At 44.9% G+C, this 26,220-nt stretch overlaps 1 protein-coding gene across 5 annotated transcripts in view; it reads left to right on the top strand.

The window, feature by feature from the left end:
- LOC139274972 (dedicator of cytokinesis protein 9-like) overlaps positions 1 to 26,220 on the top strand; it is a 455,604-nt gene that overhangs the window by 415,372 nt on the left and 14,012 nt on the right. For all 5 annotated transcript variants that reach the window (XM_070891774.1, XM_070891771.1, XM_070891772.1 and 2 more), the window contains 4 exons: positions 6,798 to 6,920; positions 8,258 to 8,371; positions 11,791 to 11,937; positions 14,571 to 14,781. In XM_070891774.1, the coding sequence (XP_070747875.1) occupies positions 6,798 to 6,920; positions 8,258 to 8,371; positions 11,791 to 11,937; positions 14,571 to 14,781 (595 nt within the window). The remainder of the gene's footprint in view (positions 1 to 6,797; positions 6,921 to 8,257; positions 8,372 to 11,790; positions 11,938 to 14,570; positions 14,782 to 26,220) is intronic.

Here is a 26,220-nt window from a genome sequence, read left to right as displayed (position 1 = left end):
CTTATTACTTTGGGCTTGGTGCTTTCGGTGCAGGGTTCCTTCTATTTTTTTATTTGTTAATTATTTGCTTATTACTTTTTGTGCTTTGTTTAGTGCTTGGTGCAAATGTATTGCTTTGTTTAGTGCTTGGTGCTTTAAATGTATTTATGCTTCTTTAATGTTGTTGTGAAGATATTTAGTGCTTTGCAAAGTCCCCTTCCCCCCCCCCCCCTATCTCTGGCTGCCTGCGCTGATTTCTTAATTCGCAGGGTTTTTCAGAACGTACACTTACGCTGGCCTAAGTTAGTTTTAGCTGGCTAAACTTGCTTAAATAGCCGAAACAGTCATAAGTGGCTGGTAATGCCCCCTTTTGGAAAAAAAACTGAACTAAAAAAAAACCTAACTAACTCACTTACACTGGAGCAACTTAAATGGGGAGAATTACGATTTTTAAGTTACTCCAAAAAAAATGTATCATCAGCAAATTTGGCTACATTATACTCGGTCCCTTCATCTAGGTCATTAATATAGATTGTAAATAGTGGTGGCCCCAGCACTGATCCTTGTGGCACCCCACGAGTTATAGCCTGCCAACTTACTCTCTGTTTTTTGATCGTTGACCAATTGTCTATCCATATTAATACATTACCTCAAATCCCATGAGCCCTTATCTTGTGCAATAACATTTTATGTGGCACCTTATCGAATGTCCTTTGGAAATCCAAATATAGTTATGTGGGGTGAAGAGAGAACTTCCCCGCTCTTCGAAATCCTGCATAGGGATCTTTTACGTCCATCTGAGAGAGCAAACAGGCCCTGGATTTAACATCTCATCCGAAAGACGGCACCTCTGACAGTGCAGCACCCCCTCAGCACTGCACTGGAACACCTGAGCATTGGAGCACCATAGCTCCAATACTTACCGGTGTAATATCTCTTTTTTTTGCAGCCTACATTATTATCAATAAATGCAGAATGCACGCTGTAAGCAAACTCCCGGGTGATAACTAAATTTGCAACTTCAGTATATTCTTATCAATCATTTTAAAAACACAAATTGCCTCTGAGATAGACTGTTAACCTTTCATCATTGAGTGCTCCACTAGTTAGTCATTGGTAGGATTTAAAATGTTGCTTGCGATAGAACATCTGCTTGCAGAGTTGTCCTGTAAAAGGGTTTGAATTACTGATAATTAGCATTTTTGTTGTGCTTTAGTCATTGATGTCTCCTGAGGCAGCTCAAAAATACTGCCAATTTACAGAAAAAAATAAGAATACATCCCTTCTAATTTTCCTCCCTTATCTCATCCTCAAAGCAGTGACTCCTCATCATTAACATTCTCATTCTTGTTTTCAAATCCCTCCATGGCCTTGCAACTGCATCGCCCCCCCCCCCCCCATCTCTGTAACATCCTCCAGCCCCACAACCCTGCACTCCTCCAATTCTGGCCTCCTGCACATCCCCGATTTTCATTGCTCCACCACTGGAGGTCGCGCCTTCAGCTGTACCATTCCGTAGACTCAGTGTGACTGCAAGCCCCGTGCCCGAGATGACTATTGAGCACTTCCCGTTGGCCACTAGGTGAGGACTTAGTTGGGGTGGGGTGTGATGAACACTGCAGTAGAACAGCATCTGACTTGGCACACGTGATTTCCCATTGCCGTTTGGTGAATCACTCCCCATGATGAGGCACTACTTTGAGGACGAGATAAAGGAGGAAAATTAGAGGGGATGTATTATTTTATCTTAAATTGCCAAGCATTTTTGAGTTGATTGGCCATGCTCTCTTGTGATTATAGTTCTATAAAAAGCCCAAGGATAATGCACCCAATGATCCTTATCAAGATATGCTATCAACATTGCATTTCACTCTTGTTAAAATGTCTACTTTGTTCCTTTCAGTTTATTCATTGTAAATCAATTTTAAAACTTTTTTCCCATAATATCACCTTTAATGGGGGGAAAAAGCAAAGGCTCTTAAGAAATGGAAGCTGAAAAATAGTAGAGTTACTGGAGGTGATAGGATGTGAGGTCCTATTTGATCCTGAGCAGAGCTTCCGACCCCATATCCTCTGAATAGCACCTTTAACATAGTGAAACATCCTAAGGCGCTCCACAGGAGTATTATAAGACAAACAATTTGACACGTAGCCACGAAAGGAGAAATTAGTACAGGTGACAAAAAGCTTGGTTAAAGAGGTAGGTTTTAAGGAGTTGTCTTAAAGGAGGAAAGAGAGGTTTAGACAGAGCTTACGGCCCAGGCAGCCGAAGGCACAGCTGACAGTAGTGGAACGATAAACATAGAAACATAGAAAATAGGTGCAGGAGTAGGCCATTCGGCCCTTTGAGCCTGCACCAGCATTCAATATGATCATGGCTGATCATTTTTGCAACTTAAGTACCCCATTCCTGTTTTCTCTCCATACCCCTTGATCCCTTTAGCCGTACTAACTCCCTTTTGAATATATCTAACGAACTGGCCTCAACAACTTTCTGTGGTAGAGAATACCAGAGGTTCACAATTCCCTGAGTGATGCGCAAGAGGGCAGAATTAGAGGAGCGCAGATATCTCGGGGGTGGGGGTTGTAGGGCTGGAGGAGATTACAGAGAATGGGAGGGGCGAGGCCCTTGTGGGATTTGAAAACAAGGATGAGAATTTTTAAATCGAGACGTTGGACTGGGAGCCAATGTAGGTCAGCGAGCACAGAGGGTGATGGGTGAACAAGACTTGGTGCGAGTTAGGACACGGGCAGCTGAGTTTTGGATGAGCTCAAGTTTATAGAGAATGGAAAATGGGAGGCCGGCCAGGAGAGGGTGCGAATGGTCAAGTCTAGAGGTAACAAAGGCATGCATGAGGGTTATGGCTTAAGGAGTGGACAAAAGAAATTGGAAAAGCAAAAAGAAGGGGAGATGGGTCGGGAAAATGTAAATATTTTAAAAGTCCTTCCTTTCATTTGATTTCCAATACATAAGAGGTTGATTGGTTTTGTATGGGGTATTTTTCAGTATTGTGTTGCATTACAAACCGTGAAGTAACTTGGTAAACATTTGATACTTTGCGGGGGGCGGGGGGGATTTCTCTTATGCCCGCTTGGGGGCGGTAACATCCTGGAGTAGTGACTTCCTGCCACGTTCGCTAATTTCTGGTTACCTCCCCTGAAAGGAAATGGAGCGCAAAATAACGCATTCCACTTCCTTTCTGGGGCACTAGTGGAAGTCTTTGAAGAGAAGGGCCCAAGCTGCAAACTCTGCGCTGGAAAAATGGTCCTCCCTAGACCACTATGGGGTGCCGTGCCAACAGCACTCAAGCAGACCAATCACGGCACTGACCCCACATTGAAAGCGGCAATGGGGCGATCGGTGAAAGCGACAAAAGATTTATTTTAATGGCTGCCCCCTCCCCATTAAGTCTCGGCCCACGAGCGGTTCACGTCCCCTGAAGCTGACGCTGGCATCGCCCCGTGCAGCTGCAGGGGGCACTCCCCAATTTTTGTGCCGTTGTCATTGCCAGTGCTGTGGGTTACTACCACCGCTAATCTCCAGTGGAATTTAGCGGTGGTCGTTAGCAGTGCGAAACGTGGTTTGTGCCTCGTTAATGCCCCTGGGGGTGCTAACGGGAGGTGCAAACAACTTGACTTTCCAGGCCTTGAACTCATTTCTATCTTGCTGGATTTTCGTGTCACTATCTTGCTGGATTTTTGTGTCAGATGACTTTCAACATGCTTGTTTTTCAGCATTGGAATACAGTAATACTGAAAATATTGTAAACTTTGCAATCTTTATTGAACAGTTTATGAATTTATTGCTGTGAAACTTTGTTGCTTATGCTTATTTTAATTTATTGCATTACCTGCTGTTGTAATGCTGCTGCTGATTATGTGGTATTTATGTTTACAGCACTATTTGATTTTATATTAAGATTTTCTTGCAGGTAAATCTTTACTTTATTGCGCCGTAAGCTTACCTTGCAGATTTTCTTTTATTTGGGACATGCCTCACACAACACGTTGCCAACAAATTGGTGCTACTGCATTATCCTGTGCGTTAACGGTGCTACATTAGAAAATTGATTTGCTTGGAGATTTAGGTGCCGAAATTGCCCTCCGCCCGTAACGGGGCGCATCTATCCATTTCAAAGGGTTCCGTCCATCTCAATGCATGGGGCGGACAATCCGGAGAAATTCATGTCTTTGTGGCGTTTTTTTGAGCGGGGCGGAAGTTGGGGCAGGTCGGAGTAGCCGCCACTAGCGGGGCGGAAGTGGCCGATGTTTACAGTCGTCAGCGCCGCGCTGATGACATCATCGTGCTGGCGCGTCACAACGTCCCTCCCCTTCAGTTAAAGGGGAGAGCCGCTGCGAACTCTGCAGCCACTTTAGTGACAAACACCGGGCCACCAGGGAGAGGCTGCCTGTTGGCGGCCCGGCCGAACCCACGGGCCTAAATGTCGGCCCGACCTGGCAGTTGGCCAACCATAAAGCTTTAAATGGGTTGCCGGCAGTGCTACCTTCCTATTAAGGGCGGCCATGCCGCCCAGCCACAGAAAGCGTACCGACAGCAACGGCTGTCTTTCGCTCCCGCGGGGTAATTTGTGAAAGGGACAATTTCCTGCACGGCAATTTTGGAAAGGGGTCCCCGCGGTCGGTAAGGGGTGGGCACGTGCACGACGCTGCGGGAAAACGGGCGGGGCAACCCCCTACATCACTCAAAAACTGAAGGAGAGCAATATCCAAAATGGCGGCCCTTCCGTGGCGACTCGGCGACCAGTCCACACCGACCCGTGGCCGACGTTTTCACACTGCCACGGACCTTATAGAAAGGGGCAATTTCGGCCCCTGAGAATCTCACAGCATAGAAGGACACCTTTCGGCTCATCATGCCTGTGCTGGCTCTTTGAAAGAGCTCTCCAATTAGTCCCACTCCCCCTGCTCTTTCCCCATAGCCCTGCACATTTATACTTTTCAAGAATTTATCCAACTCCCTTTTGAAAGTTACTATTGAATCTGTTCTTAAAAACCGAAAATGCTGGAAACACTTAGCAAGTAGGGCAGCATCTGTGGAGAGAGAAACAGAGTTAACGTTTCAAGTCGATGAGATTTCGCCAGAATTGGAAAAAGTTAGAGATACAACAGGTATTAAGGAAGTTCAGAGGCAGGGAAAGTGGGGAAGCGCAGGAAAGAACAAAAGGGAAGGTATGTGATAGAATGGAAGGCAGGAGAGATTAAATGTCAAAAGGGATGATGGTGTGAGGCAAAAGGCGATGGTAATGGGACAAGTAAAGAAACAAAAGATGGGTCTCGAGGAGCTGAAAATGGCAACAACAGAATCATTCCCAGGAACTGGTATCCAAGAAAAAGGGAGCGGTTGTAATGACGTGAAATGATTGAACTCGATGTTGTGTCCAGAAGGCAGTAAAGTGCCTAATTGAAAGTTGAGGTGCTGTTTCTCGAGGTTGCGATGAGCTTCATTGGAACAGTGCAAGAGGCCGAGGACCAGGAGATGTGATGAGGTGTCATAAAATTATGAAGAGGCTTGACAGGGTAGACGTATAGAAGATGTTTCCATTTGTGGAGGAAACCAGAACTAGGTGGAAGCAGATTCAGTAGTAACTTTCAAAAGGGAATTGGATAAATACTTAAAATGGAAAATTTGCAGATCTATGGGAAAAGAGGAGGGGGAGTGGGACTAATTGGATCGCTCTTTCAAAGAACAGGCACAGGCACGATGGGCCGAATGGCCTGCCTCTGTGCAGTCTCTGGGTTAAGCAACGCCTCGGTTTAAAAATTCTCATCCTTGTTTTCCAGTCCCTCCATGTCTCTCCCTATCTCTGTAATCTCCTCCAGCCCCAAAACCCCCCGAGATGTCTGCTGTCCTCCAATTCTGCCCTCTTGAGCATCCCTGATTATAATCGCTCAACCATTGGTGGCTGTGCCTTCAGCTGCCTGGACCCTAAGCTCTGGAATTCCCTCCCTAAACCTCTCCGCCTCTCTACCTCGCTCCTCCTTTAAGACAGCCCTTAAAACCGACCTCTTTGTCCAAGATATTGGTCACCTGCTGCAATATCACCTTATGTGGCTTGGTGTTAAATTTTTTGTTTTTGCTTTACTACGTTAAAGGCGCTATATAAATACGAGTTGTTGTTGTGCTGTAAGATTCTGGATTTTCGGTCTTCTGCCCCTGTTAGCGCCCCGGAGAGGCAACAATGGCGGCGGTAAGCACTTCCGGGCGGACTTCCAGCGCCCCACGGGGATATTCGGTGATAGTTTTGAGGGGGCACTGAGCATTACCGCCCAGAAGAGGCAAGCCGGTGTGCAACGCCCCTGGTTGCGATACCGGCTCAATTTTTGGCTGCCGCCCGATCTGTAGAGCCCTGCTGGGACCGCCTGTGGAAGCTGGCAGTCCGAGCTGTAGCAGCTGCTGTGGGGTAAGTAATGTTGACCTCGGGTAAGTGTGATTGTTTTTACATTTTTTTTTTACGATTTATGTTGTGGTGGCGAGTTACTTATTGGGAATATTTTTGCTGGGTTTTTTTTTGCCCCCCCAGGCCTCTTAGTGCACTTGAGGCCGGCTGTTTAGCTCGGGATTTTCACTTGCTTAGCTGGCCTAGAACCTTAAGTAATGCCTCCTTTAGCGCTCCGCCCTACACTCAGGGTCCAGCTGATGAATGTTGCTGACTGAGGCGCAAACTGTTCGCAGGCTCAAACTTTACCGCCCCGCCGCCATTACCATCCCGAAATGACCAGAACGGAAAATCCAGCCCCTATGAGTGGTAATTGTTTGGTTTTAAAACTGCGCCTTGCTAATGCTGCTGTTTGAACAGGATGTGCTGATGGAGTTGTTGGAACAGTGTGCTGATGGACTCTGGAAAGCCGAACGTTACGAGCTTATTTCTAATGTCTATAAGCTAATCATTCCGGTTTATGAAAAAAGGCGTGAATTTGAAGTAAGTGAAGTTTAGCCCTCCTATAAATTACAGAGATATAGAACAAAATATATAGATTTTACGTATTGAACAAGCAGGCTAAATGCAATCTACAATTAGTATATTAATGCCAGATTAACCTCATTTTGTTTTAAATTTGGAGAACGTACAAAAAAGATTTACAAGGCTGCTACCAGAACTGAGATGTTATAACTATCAGGAAAGGCTAAACAGGCTGGGGCTCTTTACTCCAGAAAAGAGAAGGCTGAGGGGGTCTTTAAAATTATGAAAGGGTTTGATAGGGTTGACGTAGTGAAGATGTTTCCATTTGTGGGGGGAGTTCAAAACTAGGGGCCGTAAACATAAGATAGTCACTAATAAGTGTTTTAAGAGCAATATTGGGTTGAACTAATATATTTTTTTAAATGGTTTGAATTAAACAACTTTTTGCACAAAATTTAATATTTCTAATTTGTTGATTCGTGTTTTATATAGTCAACCAAACATTATAGAATTTACAGCACAGAAACAGGCCATTCGGGCCAACTGGTCCATGCCAGTGTTTATGCTCCACACAAGCCTCCTACTACCTTCCTTCATCGAATCCTATCAGCATATCCTTCTATTCCTTTCTCCCTCATGTGTTTATCTAGCCTCCCCTTAAATGCATCTATGCTATTCGCCTCTACGTCGCGTATGGCAGCATATGTTACTGGACTAGTAATCCAGAGGCCCGGACTAATGGTCCAGAGACACGAGGCAGCTGGGGAATTTAAATTCAGTTAAATAAATCTGGAAGAAGAAGCTGGTATCAGTAAGGGTGACTTTGACACTACCGGATGGTCATAAAAACCCATCTGGTTCACTAAGGGAACGAAATTTGCCATCCTTACCCGAACTGGCCTACATGTGACTCTAGACCCACGGCAATGTGGTTGACTCTTAACTGCCCTCTGAAATGGCCGAGCAAGCCACTCGGTTGTATTCAAGAAGGCAGCTCACCAGCACCTTCTCAAGGGCAATTAGGAATGGGCAATAAATGTTGGCCTTGCCAGCTACGCCCACATCCAATGAATGAAAATATTACTCCCTATGGTAGTAAGTTCCACATTCTAACCACTCTCAGGGGATTTACGATTTATGTTGTGGTGGCGAGTTATTTATTGGGAATATTTTTGCTGGGTTTTTTTCCCCCCCCAGGCCTCCTAGTGCACTCGAGGCTGGCTGTTTAGCTCGGGATTTTCACTTGCTTAACAAAGAATGTGAGCAAAAGTAGCTGATCATTTAATCTGTTGGAAGTTTGCTGAATAAATTTGTTGAAGAGGAAATTTGATGACACTCCATTGTGTATCTCACAGAAACTGGCCCATCTCTACGAAACTCTTCATCAAGCTTACAAAAAGATTGCTGAGGTTATCCACACAGGAAAGCGACTTCTCGGCACCTACTTTCGAGTAGCCTTTTTTGGCCAGGTAAATATCTGCTTTCTATTTCATGTCCATATGAACCAGTTTCTTTAATATGCAACTTAGACTCAGACAGTAAAGTGTGGACCGATCGGTTCTTCGTAAAGCTTTTATAGTTTTGATAGTTCTTTGATAAAACTTTTGATAGAGTAAGTAAGGAGAAACTGTTTCCAGAGGCAGGAGGATCGGTAACCAGAGGACACAGAGTTAAGGCAATTGGCAAAAGAACCAGAGGGGAGATGAGAATTTTTTTACACAGTGAGTTGTTGTGATCTGGAATGCGCTGCCTGAAAGGGCGGTGGAAGCAGATTCAATAGTAACTTTCAAAAGTCAATTGGATAAATACTTGAAGGGGAGAAAATTGCAGGGCTATAGGGAAAGAGCAGGGAGTGGGACTAAGTGGATAGCTCTTTCGAAGAGCCGGCACAGGCACAATGGGTCGAACGGCCGCCGCCTATGCTGCAAGATGAACCTGTATAAAACACTGGTTTGGCCTCAACTGGAGTATTGTGTCCAAATCTGGGCATCGTACTTAAGGAAGGATGTGAAGGCCGTAGAGAGGGTGCAGAAAAGATTTGCAAGAATGGTTCCAGGGATGAGGGAATTCAGTTACTCAGATAGACTGGAGAAGCCGGGGCTGTTCTCCTTGGAGCAGAGAAGGTTGAGAGGAAATTTGATCGAGGTGTTCAAAATCATGAGGGGTCTAGACAGAGTAGATAGAAATAAACTGTTCCCATTGGCGGAAAGGTTGAGAACCAGAGGACACGGATTTAAGGTGATTGGCAGAAAAACCAAAGGCGACGAGGAAAAACATTTTCCGCAGCGAGTGGTTAGGATCTGAAATGCACTGCCTGAGAGGGTGGAGGAGGCAGATTCAATCGTGGCTTTCAAAAGAGAATTGGATAAGTACCTGAGGGGAAGAAATTTGCAGGGCTACGGGGGAAAGGACGGGGGAGTGGGACTAGCTGAAGTGCTTTGTTAGAGAGTCGGCACGGGCTCGGCAAGCTGAATGGTCTCCTGTGCTGTAACCATTCTGATTCTATGAGTAATGATTTTTTTTTTTGTTAATACTCCTTGGCCACCTTCAAAGTACAGCCTGATTTCTTAGATGTTAGCAATTAAAATTGGAGCAACATGTGATTCATGAAAGGCCATTAATTTTCTATTTTTCTGCAGTAAGTTAGAGGCAAATTGAAAGGCGGTGGATCTGCTTAGAAGGTTATCCACACAGCCATTCTTGATTTAAATTGTAAACTTCTTTTGAATGTTGATTAACTAAGACCAATTTTTTTTTAAAGATTGTCATGAAATATTTTGTTTATTAAATGCCATTCGTAGCATTGAAGTTCAGTTGGAGCATTTCATTAATACATTCTTTCCGCTCTTTTCCTCTCTCAAAGGCAGCGGTAAGTTCTGCAGTAGCTCCTCTCATGTAAGCTGTGTGCACTTCCTACGCCTTGGTGTGACCTTGCTAGTTTGCTTCTGAAGTCATCTGCTTTGCAAACATAATCGTAAAGCTAACGGCAGAAATGCTGTTTTATGAATACCACACACTGCCTTGCTTTGTACATAGTGGTGCATGTAGAGAAGTGGAAGTATTTGGCTGAATCTGCAATCCACTTTGCATTATAAATAATCACCAGTCCATTAAAAAAATCTGCAATAGATGTAGCCTTAAAATTCACCAAAGCATTGTGAAGTTTGATGGTTTTTTTGGTTGCCCATTAGGCTTGGCGTGTTCTATAGTTTTTAGATGATTACCTCTAGTACAACTGCTAGGAACAAATGTAATCACCATTTTGTTCTTTGTTTTTATAACCTTTATAGCAATACCAGTTTACAGACAATGAGAGAGATGTGGAGGTAATTCAATGATGGTATCACCAGTAATGCAGTAAAACTCACTGCATTAAAGACACTCTGATTTGATGTGGGTAGTTTTTGTCAGTCTATTAAAAGTGCGCATCGCTAGTACTTCATCAATCCCCTGTGCATCACCCATTATATTCTATTACAGTACTGCAATGATGTCTGCTGCACCCAGTTGCATATTGTAATTATTTGTCTACATTTAAGACTGGTTTATTTCCACGCACTGCATTTATTTTGCACAAGAGTTACTTTCTCTGCCTGTGCTTATCCTCGGTGCTTTTCGTGATTTTTATAAAATCTAGTCCTCAATATGTCCTGCAGCTAGGCAGAACTCAGGAAACCACGACTTGAGCCACACAACATGGACCGCTTTTGAGGGCCAATATTACCGAGGTACTCATCATCATAGGCAGTCCCTCGAATCAAGGATGACTTGCTTCCACATCAAAAAGTTCACAGGTGTTTCAATGAAGGACCTAATATTCCAGGTCCCGAACTAAATCTTGCAGGGTGGAAGATGCCTTTACGTGGATTTTTTTAACATGCGGTGGCCGTTGCATACCAGCCACCACACAGGCTTGACAGAGCTAGGTCTTGGTGCAGCAGCAAGGATTAACCAAGACGACTGGAGACCAGCTCTGCTGCATGGACCTAATGCGCACACATATCGCAATGTGGGCTGGCCCATGCTGCCCCTGGGCCCTCGCCTCTCCTGGGCCCCGATCACATCCCTCTACAATCTCTCGCCGCTCCTTCGCCCTGACCTCTCCGAGGTACTGTTGGCATTGTGACAGCTATATGCAGGTTATCAAAAGTCTTGCTTATTGTTTGGAGAAACAGGTACTTTCATCCAAATGCCAATCTTTTCTAAGACACATCATTAAAATCTCAGATATTGCACATAATCTACAACATTTAATCTTCATGGCCAATGAAATACACCATTTAAGTTCCATAACAAAAACAAATGGCTTGGTTTTCGCAATCCAGCTATTATTTTTTTTTCTAAATCTAACCGTTTGCAGCATATTTTGAATTAATTCAGTTGCAAAGTCATAACTGCGATTTGTAAAATAATTCCGTCTGCCATTACCCTTCTGACCAAGCTTTGTGAGTCTGATGTTCTGACCTTGTACTAACCTGAAAAGCAGTACCAGCTGTTGCGGTGTCATATGGGCACTGAACTCTCATCTTATTGTCACTCTGAAATAAAAATGAGACCTAGATTCTTCTCCCCAAGTTAGATCTGCCTATAAAAACGCAACGGGTAAAAAATAAAATAATATTTGGCAATGTGGTATTGGCTAGTTTGAATCCTTGTAACAAACGGCTGGAGATTAGCATTGCCTTGGATTTACAGCCATCAACCTAAAATCCTAATGAAATTATTTGAAACAGTTGGCATACTTGGGGAAATTTGAAGAATCTTTCGTTTGCATTTGTGTGTGTTTTCCGAGCTTTTGATTTGCAGTTGGTTCCATCGCTCCGCGTTATCTGCTCATTCAGAGTATTTTTCACCCGTCACCTGACCCACTTAACCTCATTTTTAACAGGGGTTCTTTGAGGATGAGGATGGAAAGGAGTACATTTACAAAGAGCCAAAACTGACCCAGCTGTCCGAGATCTCCCAGCGACTTTTGAAACTTTATTCGGACAAGTTTGGCTCGGAGAATGTAAGGATGATCTACGATGATGGAAAGGTGAGGACAACAGCGTTATAAAATGTCTGCTGCCTTTGGCAATTCTGCTCTTTTGTAAGCACTTTCTTATCACCTACCTTACGCAACCTGGTGCTTCTGTGATTTATTGCTTAAGAACTTCTGCAGGTGCCCTCATGGGAGTTTCCAAAACTTTTAACACTTCCACGATACATGAGGGGTTCAAATACTTTATCCAACATGAGCTATTGTTTAAGATTATAAAAACATCTTTAAGTAACTCCTACATTCATACATATGTCTGATTATAATGACTGTCTGAATGGGTTTACTGCACCATTGTGTGTTTTTTTAATTCCAATATAAGGGATTTAAATATATCTTGTGCTCTTGATCACTTTGGGCCAAAAATTGCGGTCGGAGGCTCCGACCAAAACATTTTTTACGAAAATACCTGGTGGTCCTGGAGGAACGTAGACTTGCACTCCGAAGCCTACCTGCGCAGCCAGAGTAGGGGCCCATGTATTCCAGGAGCGTATGCGTATCCTGGGATCACGTGGCCCTGGACCACCAATCAAAATGTAGTATTCTCATTCATAATACAGGTTGTACCTCTCTACTCTGGGATTCTTTCATCCGGAAACATCCGTGGTTCGGCAATAGTTCAGCCTGCAGGAGAGGAACGTTTATTTTTTTTAAGTTTCGATTGGCTGCAATGGCTGATCAGTCCGTGTGTTCGGAAATCGGCCGGGAGCGTCTGTCACTCAGTGAGTGCGTGCGCGTATGCTGAGGGAGCTGTCCACAGGCTGCCGTGGCACGCACTCACACATACAGGAGCCTGGGCGCTGTCCACCGGTACCGGTAAGTGAGACCTCCCGTGGTTCGGTAAATTCTCTGTTCCGGCATTGGTCAGATCCCAAGGGTGCCGGACTGAAGAGGTATAACTGTAATGAGAGCCCCGAGCTCCCACTACTATCAACGAGAATACCCCTAAAATCAAACATAACTTTTTTTTTAAACTCCACTTTTTAAAATTAATAGAAATTGCATTAATTAAATGTTTTAGAGAAAAAACATTTTGAAATTAAAAAAAAATGTTTTAATAGTGTTATAAATAAACTTACCTACATAGACAAGGTTTTTAATATAAAAATAAGTATTAACATTTATTTTTTCCATCTATTAAAATTCTTGTGCTGGTAAAAACAGGCCTTGTGTCTGCTTTTACCAGGCATGAGAGTTTTAAGGACATTTGCTGGAAGGAGTTGGGCAAATAGCCCAAATCTCAGCCCGCGAAGGCCCTTCTCCCGGGGATGCATTGGAACTGTCAAAAGAACCAGTACTTGGGGACCTGTATGGGTACATGCGCACATCGTATGCGCCCGTAGAGACCGCGATTTTTGGCCCAATGTCCCAAAGTGCTTTACAACCAATGGATTACTTTTGAAGTGCAGTCACTTTTTATATAGGCAAACATGGCCCCACAATCCTCAAATCATAGAACGATACAGCACTTCAGCCCATCATGCCTGTGCCGGCTCTTTGAGAGAGCTATCCAATCAGTCCCATCCCTACCCCCCCTGCTTGTTCTCCATAGCCCAACAGGTGGTCCCTCCTCCCTATTAAATTTAATCTGCCATGTGTCTGCACATTTCACCAGTCTGTCTGTGTCCCCTTAAAGTCTGTTACTACCCCCCTCATTCTCATCCTCTGAGTTTCGTATCCTCTGCAAACTCAAACTTTGAAATGATGCCCTCTATATCCAAATCCAGGTCATTGATATATATCAAAAACAGCAGTGGTCCAAACACCGATCCCTGGGAGACACCACTGCACACATACCTCTAGTCTGAAAAACAGCCGTTCACTACACAAGTTAATCTGCCTTTAGTGGAGTTGCTTCGGTACTGAGGCAGAATCTGTTTACTGTCTCATCTGGTCACCACACTACAGGAAAAATGTGATTGCACTAGAGAGGGTACAAAGGGTGTTGCCTGGACTGGAGAATTTTAGCTATGAGGAAAGATTGGATAGGCTGGAGTTGTTTTCTTTGGAACAGAAAAAGCTGAGGGGAGATTTAATTGAGGTGTATAAAATTATGAGGGGCCTAGAAAGAGCGGATAGAAAGGATCTATTCCCCTTAGCAGAGGGATCAATACCCAGGGGGAATAGATTTAATGTAATTGTGAGAAGGATTAGAAGAGAGTTGAGGAGAAATATATTCACCCAGAGGGTGGTGGGGGTCTGGAACTCACTGCCTGAAAGTGTGGTAGAGGCAGAAACCCTCATAGCATTTAAAGAGTACTTGGATATGCACTTGAAGTGCTGCAACCAACAGGGCTACAGACCAAGAGCTGGAAAGTGGGATTAGGCTGGATAGCTCTTTTTCGACCGGCGCAGACACGATGGGCCGAATGGCCTTTTCCTGTGGCATAAATTTCTACGATTCTACAACACCTCTGAAAATCAGAGAGAATTTACATTTATATAGTGCCTTTCCTGACCACAGGTCTTCGGTTAGTGCCTTCATTTACCACAGTAAATTTTGTATTCCTCTTTTTTTTTTAAAGTTGGGACAGCTTTGATACTCTGCTAAACTGTTAACTGTTGCCCTTGATATAACGGATTGTAGTTATGCCAATGTTCTCTGCTGATGTTGTATTCTTTTTCAAAAGGTCAATCCAAAAGACTTGGACTCAAAATATGCCTACATTCAAGTGACGTATGTGACTCCATATCTCGACGAAAAGGAGTTACTGGACCGAAAAACAGATTTTGAGAAAAGTCACAATATTCAGCGGTTTGTATTCGAGATGCCGTTCACCATCTCTGGGAAGAAGCAAGGAGGAGTTGAGCAACAGTGTAAGAGAAGAACTATCTTGACTAGTAAGTGCCATTTCTCATTGTGCTCGCTGACCTACATTGGATCTCAATTAATTCTCAGCCTTAATTTCAAATCCCTCCATGACCCTCTCCCCTCCTCCAGCCCCACAACCCTCCAAGATCTCTGCGCTCCTCCAATTCTGGCCTCTTGCGCATCCCCAAATTGAATCGCTCCACCATTGGCGGCTGTGCCTTCTGCTGCCAAGGCCCTAATCGCTGGAATTCCCTCCCTAAACCTCGCCCCCTCTCTACCTCTCCTCCTTTCAGGCTCATGTGGTTCGGTCTCAAATTTTTGTTTGCTAACACTCCTGTGAAGCACCTTATGACGTTTTACTATGTTAACCATGAACTCATTGAATGGCGGTGCAGGCTCGAAGGGCCGAATGGCCTACTCCTGCACCTATTTTCTATGTTTCTAAAGGCGCTCTATAAATGCAAGTTGTTGTTGTAGAACTTTGTGATCAGGAACCCTGATCAATGTTCCCTCGCTAGTTAGGGAAAGCAAGGATTAATTCATAGAATCATAGAAATTTACAGTACAGAAGGAGGCCATTCGACCCATCTTGTCTGTGCCGACTGAAAAAGAGTTATCCAGCCTAATCCCACCTTCCAGCTCCTGGTCCGTAGCCCTGTTGTTTGCAGCAGTTCAAATGCAAAACCAAGTTCTTTTTAAATGTGATAAAGGTTTCTGCCTCTACCACCCTTTCAGGCAGTGAGTTCCAGACCCCCACCACCCTCTGGGTGAAAAAAGTTCTCATATTCCCTCTAATCCTTCTACCAGTTACTTTAAGTCTGTGCCCCACTGGTTATTGACCTCTGCTATGGGAAATAGGTCCTTCCTATCCACTCTATCTAGACCCTTCATCACTTCATACACCTCAATTAAATCTCCCCTCAGCCTCCTCTGTTCCAAAGAAAACAACCGCAGCATGTTAAATCTTTCCTCATAGCTAAAATTCTCCAGTCCTGGTAACATCCTCGCAAAATCTCCTCTGTACTCTCTCTAGTACAATCACATCTTTCCTGTAAATTGGTGACCAGAACTGTACGCAGTACTCTAGCTGTGGCCTAACCAGTATTTTATACAAGCATAACCCCACCTCTGCTCTTGTATTCTCTCTCTTGGCTAATAATGGAAAGTATCCAGTATGCCTTCTTAACCACCTTATCTACCTGTACAGCTACCTTCAGGGATCTGTGGACATGTATTGCAAGGTCCCTCTGTTCCTCTATACTTCTCAGTATCTGGAGGTACGTCTTCTATCTTTCACTGCCACTACAACTGATATCAGCTAACTTGGCGCAGGTTAAACTTAGCACCTGGGACCCTCCTGTTCTCATTGGCTTATAGAATCATACAATACAGAAAGACCATGCTGGTGTTTATGCTCCACGCAAGCCTCCCCCCACCCTACTTCATCTCACCTTATCAGCATATCCTTCTATTTCTTTCTCCCTCATATATTTATCTAGCTTCCCCTTAATATATCTATGCTGTTTACCTCAACTACTCCCTGTGGTAGCGAGTTCCACATTCTCACCACTCTCTGAGTAAAGAAGTTTCTCCTGAATTCCCTATTGGATTTATTAGTGACTATCTTTTATTTATGGCCCCTAGTTTCGGTCTCCCCCACAAGTGGAAATATCTTCTCTACGGCTATCCTATCAAACCCCTTCATAATCTTAAGGACCTCTATCAGCTCACCCCTCAGCCTGCTCTTTCTAAAGAAAAGAGCAGCAGCCTGCCTTCCTTCAGCAGTAGACCTTACTGAATGCTTATGTTTGATTTGTTATTTTCATATGTTACCAACTACAACAATAGTGTCGTTAATGCCAAGCGATTCCTAAGGGTTTCACAATGGAAGTAGATAGGGGAATGGACACTTGAGTCATAGAGGGAGAGATTAGGAAAGGCACTCAGAAGTTTGGTTGAAAAGGTTGGTTTTGAGTAGAACATAAGAGCATAAGAAATAGGAGTAGGTCATTCGGCCCTTTGAGCCTGCTCCGCCATTCAGTGAGATCATGGTTGATCTTTGACCTCAACTCCACTTTCTCATCCTATCCCCATATCCCTTGATTCCCTTAATGCCCAAGAATCTATCGATTTTAGCCTTGAATATACTCAACGACTGAGTATTCACACTTCTCTGGGGTAGAGAATTCACAACTCTCTAAGTGAAGAAATTTCTCCTCATCTCAATCCTAAATGGCTGACTCCTTATCCTGAGAGGCGTTTAAAGGTGGAGAGAGAAGTGTAGAAGTATAGGGAGAGCATCCCAGAGTTGTGCCAATGTAACTAGAAGTTCTACCACCAATGTTAGGGTGAAGGCCAGAGTTAGAGTGGACCGAAGGATGCAGACTTGGATGTTGGTTGGAGGATGTTGCAGAGATGCAGTGGATAAAGTGAATGGGGCAATGGAGGAATTTGAGGGCGAAGATAAGAATTGTAAATTTAATGCTTTAGGAGATGAGGAGCCAATGTAAGTTAGCAAGGTTGAGGTGGTGGGTGAGCAAGACTCAGTGCAAGACATCATATGGGCAGCCAAGTTATGGACAGGTTGTAGTTTATGGAGACTGGAGGATGGGATACCAGTAAGAAATGACTGGGCATAATCAAGTCTAGAGGTGAACATGTAATCAGTAAATTATGACAGTTAGTGGAAACTGATACACACATACATACAAGCTAATTAGATTAGATCTAATTATAAAGAATACTAATGTATTTCTGACTATAACATATAGAGCAAAGCATTTTTACAGGGAGTCAATAATCATTACAGCACTAATCACTGCATTCGTTATGTGAAGTTTCCTGTGCGTAGAATAAAGCCAAGCTCATCAACTGGCACCATTCCAAACACCACCAGACTTTGGACCATGGCGAGGCTTCTTATAGTTACCCAACAGCAATACATGACTTGAGAAAGGTTGTTTGGTGTATAGATCATATTATTCCTAAAACAGTGACTACACTTCAAAAGTACTTCATTAGCTGTAAAGTGCTTTGGGATGTCCGGTGGTCGTTAAAGGCGCTATATAAATGCAAGCTCTTTTCATGGGACCATAGTTTTATTCCATAATTTTTCTTAATTAAAAAGTAGTTCCACAAGACATTCTTGGACTGGATCGAGATTAAACAAGTTGCCAATGTCTTTAGTGATTCTCTCTCCTCAATACCCTTGTATCTAATAGGGTTTCCTTCACACACATCCCTCCTGGTACATAATATCACTTCTTCAAAATTCTTAGCATGGGCTTATCAAGGACAGCTAGCATGGATTTGGTTAAATGTGTCTCAGAGGGGGCTTGTTAGAAAAATACAGGCATATGGTACCAGAGGAAATGCAGCAACAATTTGGATGACGGACAGAAACCAAGAGCATTGCACAAATTGGAGAAAAATTGAAAAAGGTGCCCACTGGAGGTCAATGCTTTTATTCGCTCTCAGCTTGAGTACAGGGAACACGGTCTAAATTTGCTGAGGAGTTTTGGCGTACAGCAAGGAATGAAAGGAAGAAAAACTTGCATTTCTGCAGCATCTTTCATGACCAGCGGACATCCCAAAGCGCTTTACAGCCAATGGAGTACTTTTTGAAGCATAGTCACTGCTGTAATGTAGGAAACCGGGCAGCCAAATTGTGCACAGCAAGCTTCCACAATGTGATGATGACCAGATAATCTGTTTTTAGTGATGTTGGTTAAGGGATAAATATTTGCGCAGGACACCGGGGATAACTCCCCTGCTCCTCTTCTAAATAGTGCCAAGGGATCTTTTACATCCACCTGAGAGGTTTAATGTCTCTTCTGAAAGACGGCACCTCCAGTAGTGTAGCACTCCATCAGGAGGGGTGTAGAATGCTTCAGAAACATAAATGAAGCTACTTTCTCCACCTCTCTGCCCATCCTGCACAGCCCGGGATCGGCTTTTTCAATGTAAAGTTTCAGGCATGCGCAAAACTGTGAATGGGCCACGCACCCAAAAAAGGAAGGGGAACATTGGTTAGCAGAATGGGCAGGCTGGTGGTAGATTCACCTGGAGAAGGTTACAGAGATAGGGAGGGGTGTAGGCGTTGTAGGAGGTTACAGAGCTAGGGAGGGGGTGCCTGATGCAAATGTTCTTGTGTGGGTTAGGACAAGCTTAGCTTTTGTTTTATGATGGCTCAAAGAGTGAATGGAGCGCAGTATGAAGGCTCACTCATGACAAACTGATGGAGCTCCTGCAGCACTACTTATATCCATGGAACTGTTGAAAAGGCTCCCGAGATATGGGAAATGGTCCACGTTGTCCAGGGCCGCGCCATGGATCTTGATAATTGGAGGGCAGTGCTTGACGGCGATGACAGGCTGGTGGAGGACCTTTGTCTTACGGATGTTAAGCGTAAGGTCCATGCTTTCATATGCCTCAGTGAATACATTGACTATATCCTGGAGTTCAGTCTCTGAGTGTGCACAGACGCAGGCGTCGTCCGCATACTGCAGCTCAACGACAGAGGTCGGGGTGATCTTGGACCTGGTCTGGAGGCGGCGTAGGTTAAACAGCTTTCCACTGGTTCTGTAGTTTAGTTCCACTCCAGCGGGGAGCTTGTTGATTGTGAAGTGGAGCATGGCGACGAGGAAGATTGAGAAGAAGGTTGGAGCGATAGCGCAGCCCTGTTTGACCCTGGTCCGCATGTGGATTGGGTCTATAATGCATCCGTTGGTAAGGATCACGGTGCATGTCATCGTGAAGCAGGCAAAGGATGTTGACAAACTTTGGGGGCATCCGAAAAGGAGGAGGACGCTCCACAGACCCTCACGGTTGACAGTGTCAAAGGCCTTTGTAAGATCGAAAAAGGCCATGTATAAGGGCTGGCGCTGCTCCCTGCATTTTTCCTGCAACTGTCGCTGCAAAGATCATGTCTGTTGTGCCCGTCGGGGACGAAATCCGCATTGTGATTCCGGGAGGAGCTCCTCGGCCACAGGGAGAAGACGGTTGAGGAGAACTCTAGCGACAACTTTCCCAGTGGCTGATAGCAGGGAGGTTCCCCTGAAGTTGCCACAGTCGGACTTGTCCCCTTTTTTAAAACTTTCTTATTAACAAAGGCAGACATTGATGCGGAGATTCAACATCGCCGCCAGTGCAGCCTTCGGCCGCCTGAGGAAAAGAGTGTTCGAAGACCAGGCCCTCAAATCTACCACCAAGCTCATGGTCTACAGGGCTGGAGTAATACCCACCCTCCTGTATGGATCTGTATAGAAGGCACCTTAAGTCGCTGGAGATATATCCCCAACAATGGCTCCGCAAGATCCTGCAAATCCCCTGGGAGGACAGGTGCACCAACATCAGTGTCCTCGACCAGGCTAACATCCCCAGTATTGAAGCACTGACCACACTTGATCAGCTTCACTGGGCAGGCCAGATAATTCGTATGCCAGATACGAGACTCCCTTAACAAATGCTTTATGCGGAGCTCCTTCATGGTAAATGAGCCAAAGGAGGACAGTGGAAACATTATAAAGACACCCTCAAAGCCTCCCTGGTAAAGTGCGACATCACCACAGACACCTGGAAGACCCTGGCAGAAGACAGCCCGAGGTGGAGAAAGTACATCCGGGAGGGCGTCGAGCTCTTCGAGTCTCAATGCAAAGAGCATGAAGAGACCAAGCGCAGGCAACGGAAGGAGCGCTCGGCAAACCAGTCCCACCGACCCCTTCCCTCGACGAATGTCTGTCCCACCTGTAACAGGGTCTGTGGCTCTCGTATCGGACTGTTCAGCCATCAACCAAAGAACTCACTTTGGGAGTGGAAGCAAGTCCTCCTCGATTCCGAGGGACTACCTGTGACGATGCTGATAATCCATGGAACTTTACCTGAACAGAATTCACCTTCTGGCCGAGGGTATTGAGGATTACAGAACCAAGGCGGGTAGATGGAGTTAAGATACAGATCCGCCAAGATCTCATTAAATGGCGGAACAGGCTCGAGGGGCTGAACGGCCTCTTCCTATTCCTGAGGGAGAAGAGGAAATAGGGCAGAAACAAACTAGCAGAAGACAGCAAAGTTGTAGAATGTAGATAAATTGAATTGTTTCTTGTATCTTGTTTGGAATAAAGATACAGAACAGTTTCATTTGGATGTTTACATCAAGTTTTTGTATTGAATTGAATTACAGGTGAGAAAATGCTGGCAGCCTTCGGTTTACTTTTCTTGCAAACCTTTATTTCGGATTGTTTCTCTCTTGTTGATCGTAGATAACCTGTTGGTGGGACCAATTTCACGATGTGGAGACCACTGTAGGAACAATCTGTATCACTTAACAATTCACAGCACATTTTGTTCAAGGTCACACACGGGTCTGAATGAAGCATCGTGACATGCAAATGCCTCGTGTCTCAATCCCACTGGGAGCAACTAAAATCTGACCAGCAAACTGTCTATAATCAATATAGAAACATAGAAAATAGGTGCAGGAGTAGACCATTCGGCCCTTCTAGCCTGCACCACCATTCAATAAGATCATGGCTGATCATTCCCTCAGTACCCCTATCCTGCTTTCTCTCCATACCCCTTGATCCCCTTAGTCACAAGGGCATCATCTAACTCCCTCTTGAATATATCCAATGAACTGGCATCAACAACTCTCTGCGGTAGGGAATTCCACAGGTTAACAACTCTCTGAGTGAAGAAGTTTCTCCTCATCTCAGTCCTAAATGGCCTACCCCTTCTCCTAAGTGTGTCCTCTGGTTCTGGACTTCCCCAACATCGGGAACATTCTACCCGCATTTAACCTGTCCTGTCCCGTCAGAATCTTATATGTTTTTATGAGATCCCCTCTCATCCTTCTAAACTCCAGTGTATAAAGACCCAGTTGATCCAGTCTCTCCTCATATGTCAGGACTGCCATCCCAGGAATCAGTCTGGTGAACCTTTGCTGCACTCCCTCAATAGCAAGAATGTCCTTCCTCAGATTAGGAGACCAAAACTGAACCCAATATTCCAGGTGAGGCCTCACCAAGGCCCTGTACAACTGCAGTAAGACCTCCCTGCTCCTATACTCAAATCCCCTAGCTATGAAGGCCAACATACCATTTGCCTTCTTTACCGCCTGCTATACCTGTATGCCTACTTTCAATGACTGATGTACCATGACACCCAGGTCTCGTTGCACCTCCCCTTTTCCTAATCTGCCGCCATTCAGATAATATTCTGTCTTCGCGTTTTTGCCCCCAAAGTGGATAACCTTACATTTATCCACATTATACTGCATCTGCCATGCATTTCCCACTCACCTAACCTGTCCAAGTTACCCTGCAACCTCTTAGCATCCTCCTCACAGCTCACACCGCCACCCAGCTTAGTGTCATCTGCAAACTTGGAGATGTTACATTCAATTCCTTTGTCTAAATCATTAATGTATTGTAAAGAGCTGGGGTCCCAGGACTGAACTTTGCGGTACCCCACTAGTCACTGCCTGCCATTCTGAAAAGGACCTCGTTCGTCTCATTACTGAATTTTTTCGCTCTCTGCCTGCTCCCATCTCCTTCTATCGTGCCTGCTATCTGAAAATGGCTGATTCATCCCTCGGTGTACTGCGCATGCGCGAGCGCTCCCCGACAGCTGACCAGAAGCGTGGGAAGAAGAAAACAAATGGGGGCGCAAAAGGTCCGTTTTGTTTTCAATCGCAAAGTTCGGCTCCGGTGCACAAATTCTGTTGTGCAACGCTGGATTTATCGTTATCGCTGGTCTCTGTTTGGTGAATTTTGCTAGGTCCGGCGATAACGGTATCCCGGCAGTAAAAAAAAAATTCTGCCGTGATTATCGCCAAAAACCGGGCGAAATCGCTAAAACCTGAATTTCTAGCCCATAGAGTACAAAAGTGTGGAAATTATGATGGAGCTGTATAAACCCTTGTGTCCAATTCTGGGCACCGCACTTTAGGAAAGATGTGAAGGCCTTGGAGAAGGTGCAGAATGGATTTACGAGCATGATTCCAAGGATGAGGAACTTCAGTTACTTGGATAGACTGGAAAAGCTGGGGTTGTTCTCCTTAGAGCAGATTTGATAGGTCTCTGGACAGAATAGACAGAAGCTGTTCCCATCGGTGGCAGGGCCGAGAACCAGAGGACACAGATTTAAGGGGATTGGCAAAAGAACCAAAAACAGACTTGCATTTATATAGCGTCTTTCACGACCATCGGACGTCTCAAAGTGCTTTACAGCCAATGAAATACTTTTGGAGTGTAGTCACTGTTGTAATGTGGGAAACGGCAGCCTCCTTGTGCACAGCAAGCTCCCACAAACAGCAATGTGATAATGACCAGATAATCTGTTTTAGTGATGTTGATTGAGGAATAAATATTGGCCAAGATACCGGGGATAACTCCTGCTCTTCTTCGAAATAGTGCACTGGGATCTTTTACATCCACCTGAGAGAGCAGACGGGGCCTCGGTTTAACATCTCATCCGAAAGACGACACCTCCGACAGTGCAGCACTCCTTCAGCACTGCACTGGAGTGTCAGCCTGGATTTATGTACTCAAGCTCCTGAAGTGGTACTTGAACCCACAACCTTCTGACTCAAAGGCGATTGTGCCAAAAGCTTTTTTACATAGCGATTGGTTGGATCTGGAATGCAATGCCTAAAAAGGTGCTGGAGGCAGACTCAATCACTGCTTTCAAAAGGGAGATGGATAGGTACCTGAAATAATTTTTTTGCAGGGCTACGGGGAAAGGGCGGGGGAGTGGGACTAGCTGAGGTGCTCTTGCGAAGAGCCAGCACGGGCTTGGCCGGCAATGGCCTTCTTCCACACTGTAACCATTCACTGATTTTATGAATGCAGGAACATGATATCTGTCTGAGCTCTGGGCAACACCACACTACTGTATGCACAAGGTCACACTTCAGTTCCTAAGGAGTGAGGGTTCCCATGTGGGAGTGGCTCTTTGGGCTGAAGACTACGAGAAAGATCGAGAAAATGCTGAAAATGCAAGAGTTACTCAGTGAACTTAACACTTTTGCAGCGTCGAAAGCTCCACAAGACCTCCCCTGTGGTGGTGGTGGTGGGGGTGGTATCATGGGTTCACCGCCAGGCTCCTCCTCGTCCTCCTCCTCTTTCCCTCTCCTGAGGTGGTTCTACAATCCCCATTGGCAAATCCTGTTCCCTCATGATGGCTAAGTTGTGTAGCATGCAGCACACCACAATGAACTCAGAGATCTGCTATGGGGAGTATTGTAGGCAGCCTCCAGAGTGGTCCAGGCATCGGAAGCGCTGCTTGAGCACTCCAATTGTCTTTTTGACAATGTTGCATGTGGTTATATGGCTATCATTAGAGCGATGCTCAGCTTCTGTCTGAGAGTTCCCAAGGTGGGTCATGAGCCAAGTGGCGAGGCCGTAACCTTTGTCCCCAAGCATCCAGCTCTGGCCTTGTGGCTGATGCTTGAACAGGCATGAGGCACTGCTCTCACGCAAGATGAAAGCATCATAGATGCTCCCTGAAAATTGGGTATTTACTGCCATTACATGCTGAGTATGGTCGCAGACGATCTGTACGTTCATGGAGTGGAATCCCTTTTGGTTTTGGTAAATCTCTGGATTGAGTAAAGGTGCTCACAGTGCGACGTGTGTACTCTGAACCTTGGGGAAGCTAGCAATTTGTCCAAAACCTATAGCCCTCTCATTCTGTGCCTTCTTGGTCATTGGGAACTCTATAAAGTCCATCCTGCGTGCGTACAGTACAGTAGTCACCTGGCGAATGTAGCGAACTGCGAGATGGAGCAGATGTCCCATGTTCATGCCTGAAAGGAGCTGGAGGCAAGTGCTGCAGTCACCTTCATCTCGACCGTCAGTGCAGTCCTGTTGCCGCTGGTAGGCTGTAGGTCTGCCTTTATGAGATGGCATATCTCTGACCACCTCTTTTTGTAAGCGCAGCCTTCTAACGCACTGTGCCTCAGAGAGCTGCAGGTATGAGCGATGTTATCTGTAAACTCATGGTGGGTAAGGCCTCCTCCCCATTCGTCTGCGAGCTCTTCAATTACACTCAAAATGTTCATCAATAAGCCTTCTTGCAGCTCGACGCAGCTTACAAAAAGCAGGCAGGAATAATGGCTGACATAGTATAGCCCCAATTTAAAAAAAAATGTCCTTAAATATCCTTTTAAACGAACTATAACCATCACCATGAAAAACGCAGCCGCCTTCTCCTAATCCTTTTATGCACTGAACGTGCTCCATTTTCTAGATGGTGCCGGGTGCGCCCTGGGTCTAACTGTTTTTTCCGGGCGGACGATATCGCCAAATTTACCGCCCGGGGCGATAGTGCAGCATTGCACGCCGATTGACGTCATAAAAACGCTTTAAAAATTGGGCGGGCAATGACTTTTAGCGCCGGCACAAAACCACTGCCGAAATTTCCGCCCGGGCGCAAAATGTGCAACTCTTTTAGCGCCAAAAAAATATCACTTCACCCTGGCGGATAAACGGTCGCAAACCTATTGAATTTCTAGCCCTATACCTCTATTCATGAAACCTAGGATCCCGTAAGTGTTTTTCACCACTTTCTCAACCTGCCCTGCCACCTTTAACTATTTATGCACATATAGCCCGAGGTCTCTCTGTTCATGCATTCCCTTTAGGATTGTTCCATTTAGTTTATATTTCCTCTCATTCTTTCTATCAAAATGTATCACTGCACTTTTCTGTTTAAATTTCATCTGCCACATGTTCACCCATTCCACCAGCCTGTCTTGTGTCATCTTGAAGTCTATCACTATACTCCTCACTATTCACTATACTTCGAGTTGTGTGTCATCTGCAAAGATTGAAATTGTGCCCTGTGCACCCACGCCCAAGTCATTAATATATATCAAGAAAAGCAGTGGTTTAACATAGTGGGTGGCATAAGCTGTCTCACGTGCACGGCACCACAGCTATGTTAAGCCTCTTGCTTCTGGTGCTCTGTGTAGATTTGTCAGATGGTCATAAGCTGGGTGGGAGCTACTTTTAAACTGCTGCCCTGGTGTGTGTTACTGTCTTACCATCAGAAAGTGGGTAGCTGCAAAGCTTAAAATAAGACCACATGCCCCGAGCTAACAGCATAAAAGTACATGTGTGTTTTGTTTCAACTCTGCCACAGTTCAGACTGGCACTTCTGAGAAATAAAATAAATACATTCATTTATTTTGTAATGCCAGGAACTTGAAAGTGTTTGTGAATCTGCAAACTTTCCTCCCCAACAACGATTAACACCATCCGAGTGTCCTGTCTACAATAACAGAACAAATTGTAAATCTATGTTACATAGAGAACACTCTTGTCATTATAAAATAACATGGAATCCAACGGACCGTAGACAGCACCACCTGCAAGTAGAATATAAATATATACTTTGTAGCTAGGTATATCTCTGTAACCTCCTCCAGCCCTACAACCCTTCGAGATCCCTATGCTCCTCCAATTCTG

Source organism: Pristiophorus japonicus, chromosome 10, assembly GCF_044704955.1.
Source record: "Pristiophorus japonicus isolate sPriJap1 chromosome 10, sPriJap1.hap1, whole genome shotgun sequence".
In the NCBI taxonomy this organism is placed as follows: domain Eukaryota; kingdom Metazoa; phylum Chordata; class Chondrichthyes; family Pristiophoridae; genus Pristiophorus; species Pristiophorus japonicus.
The sequence above is the reverse complement of the archived record's forward strand: the minus strand, read 5'-3'. Positions and strand labels throughout refer to the sequence as shown.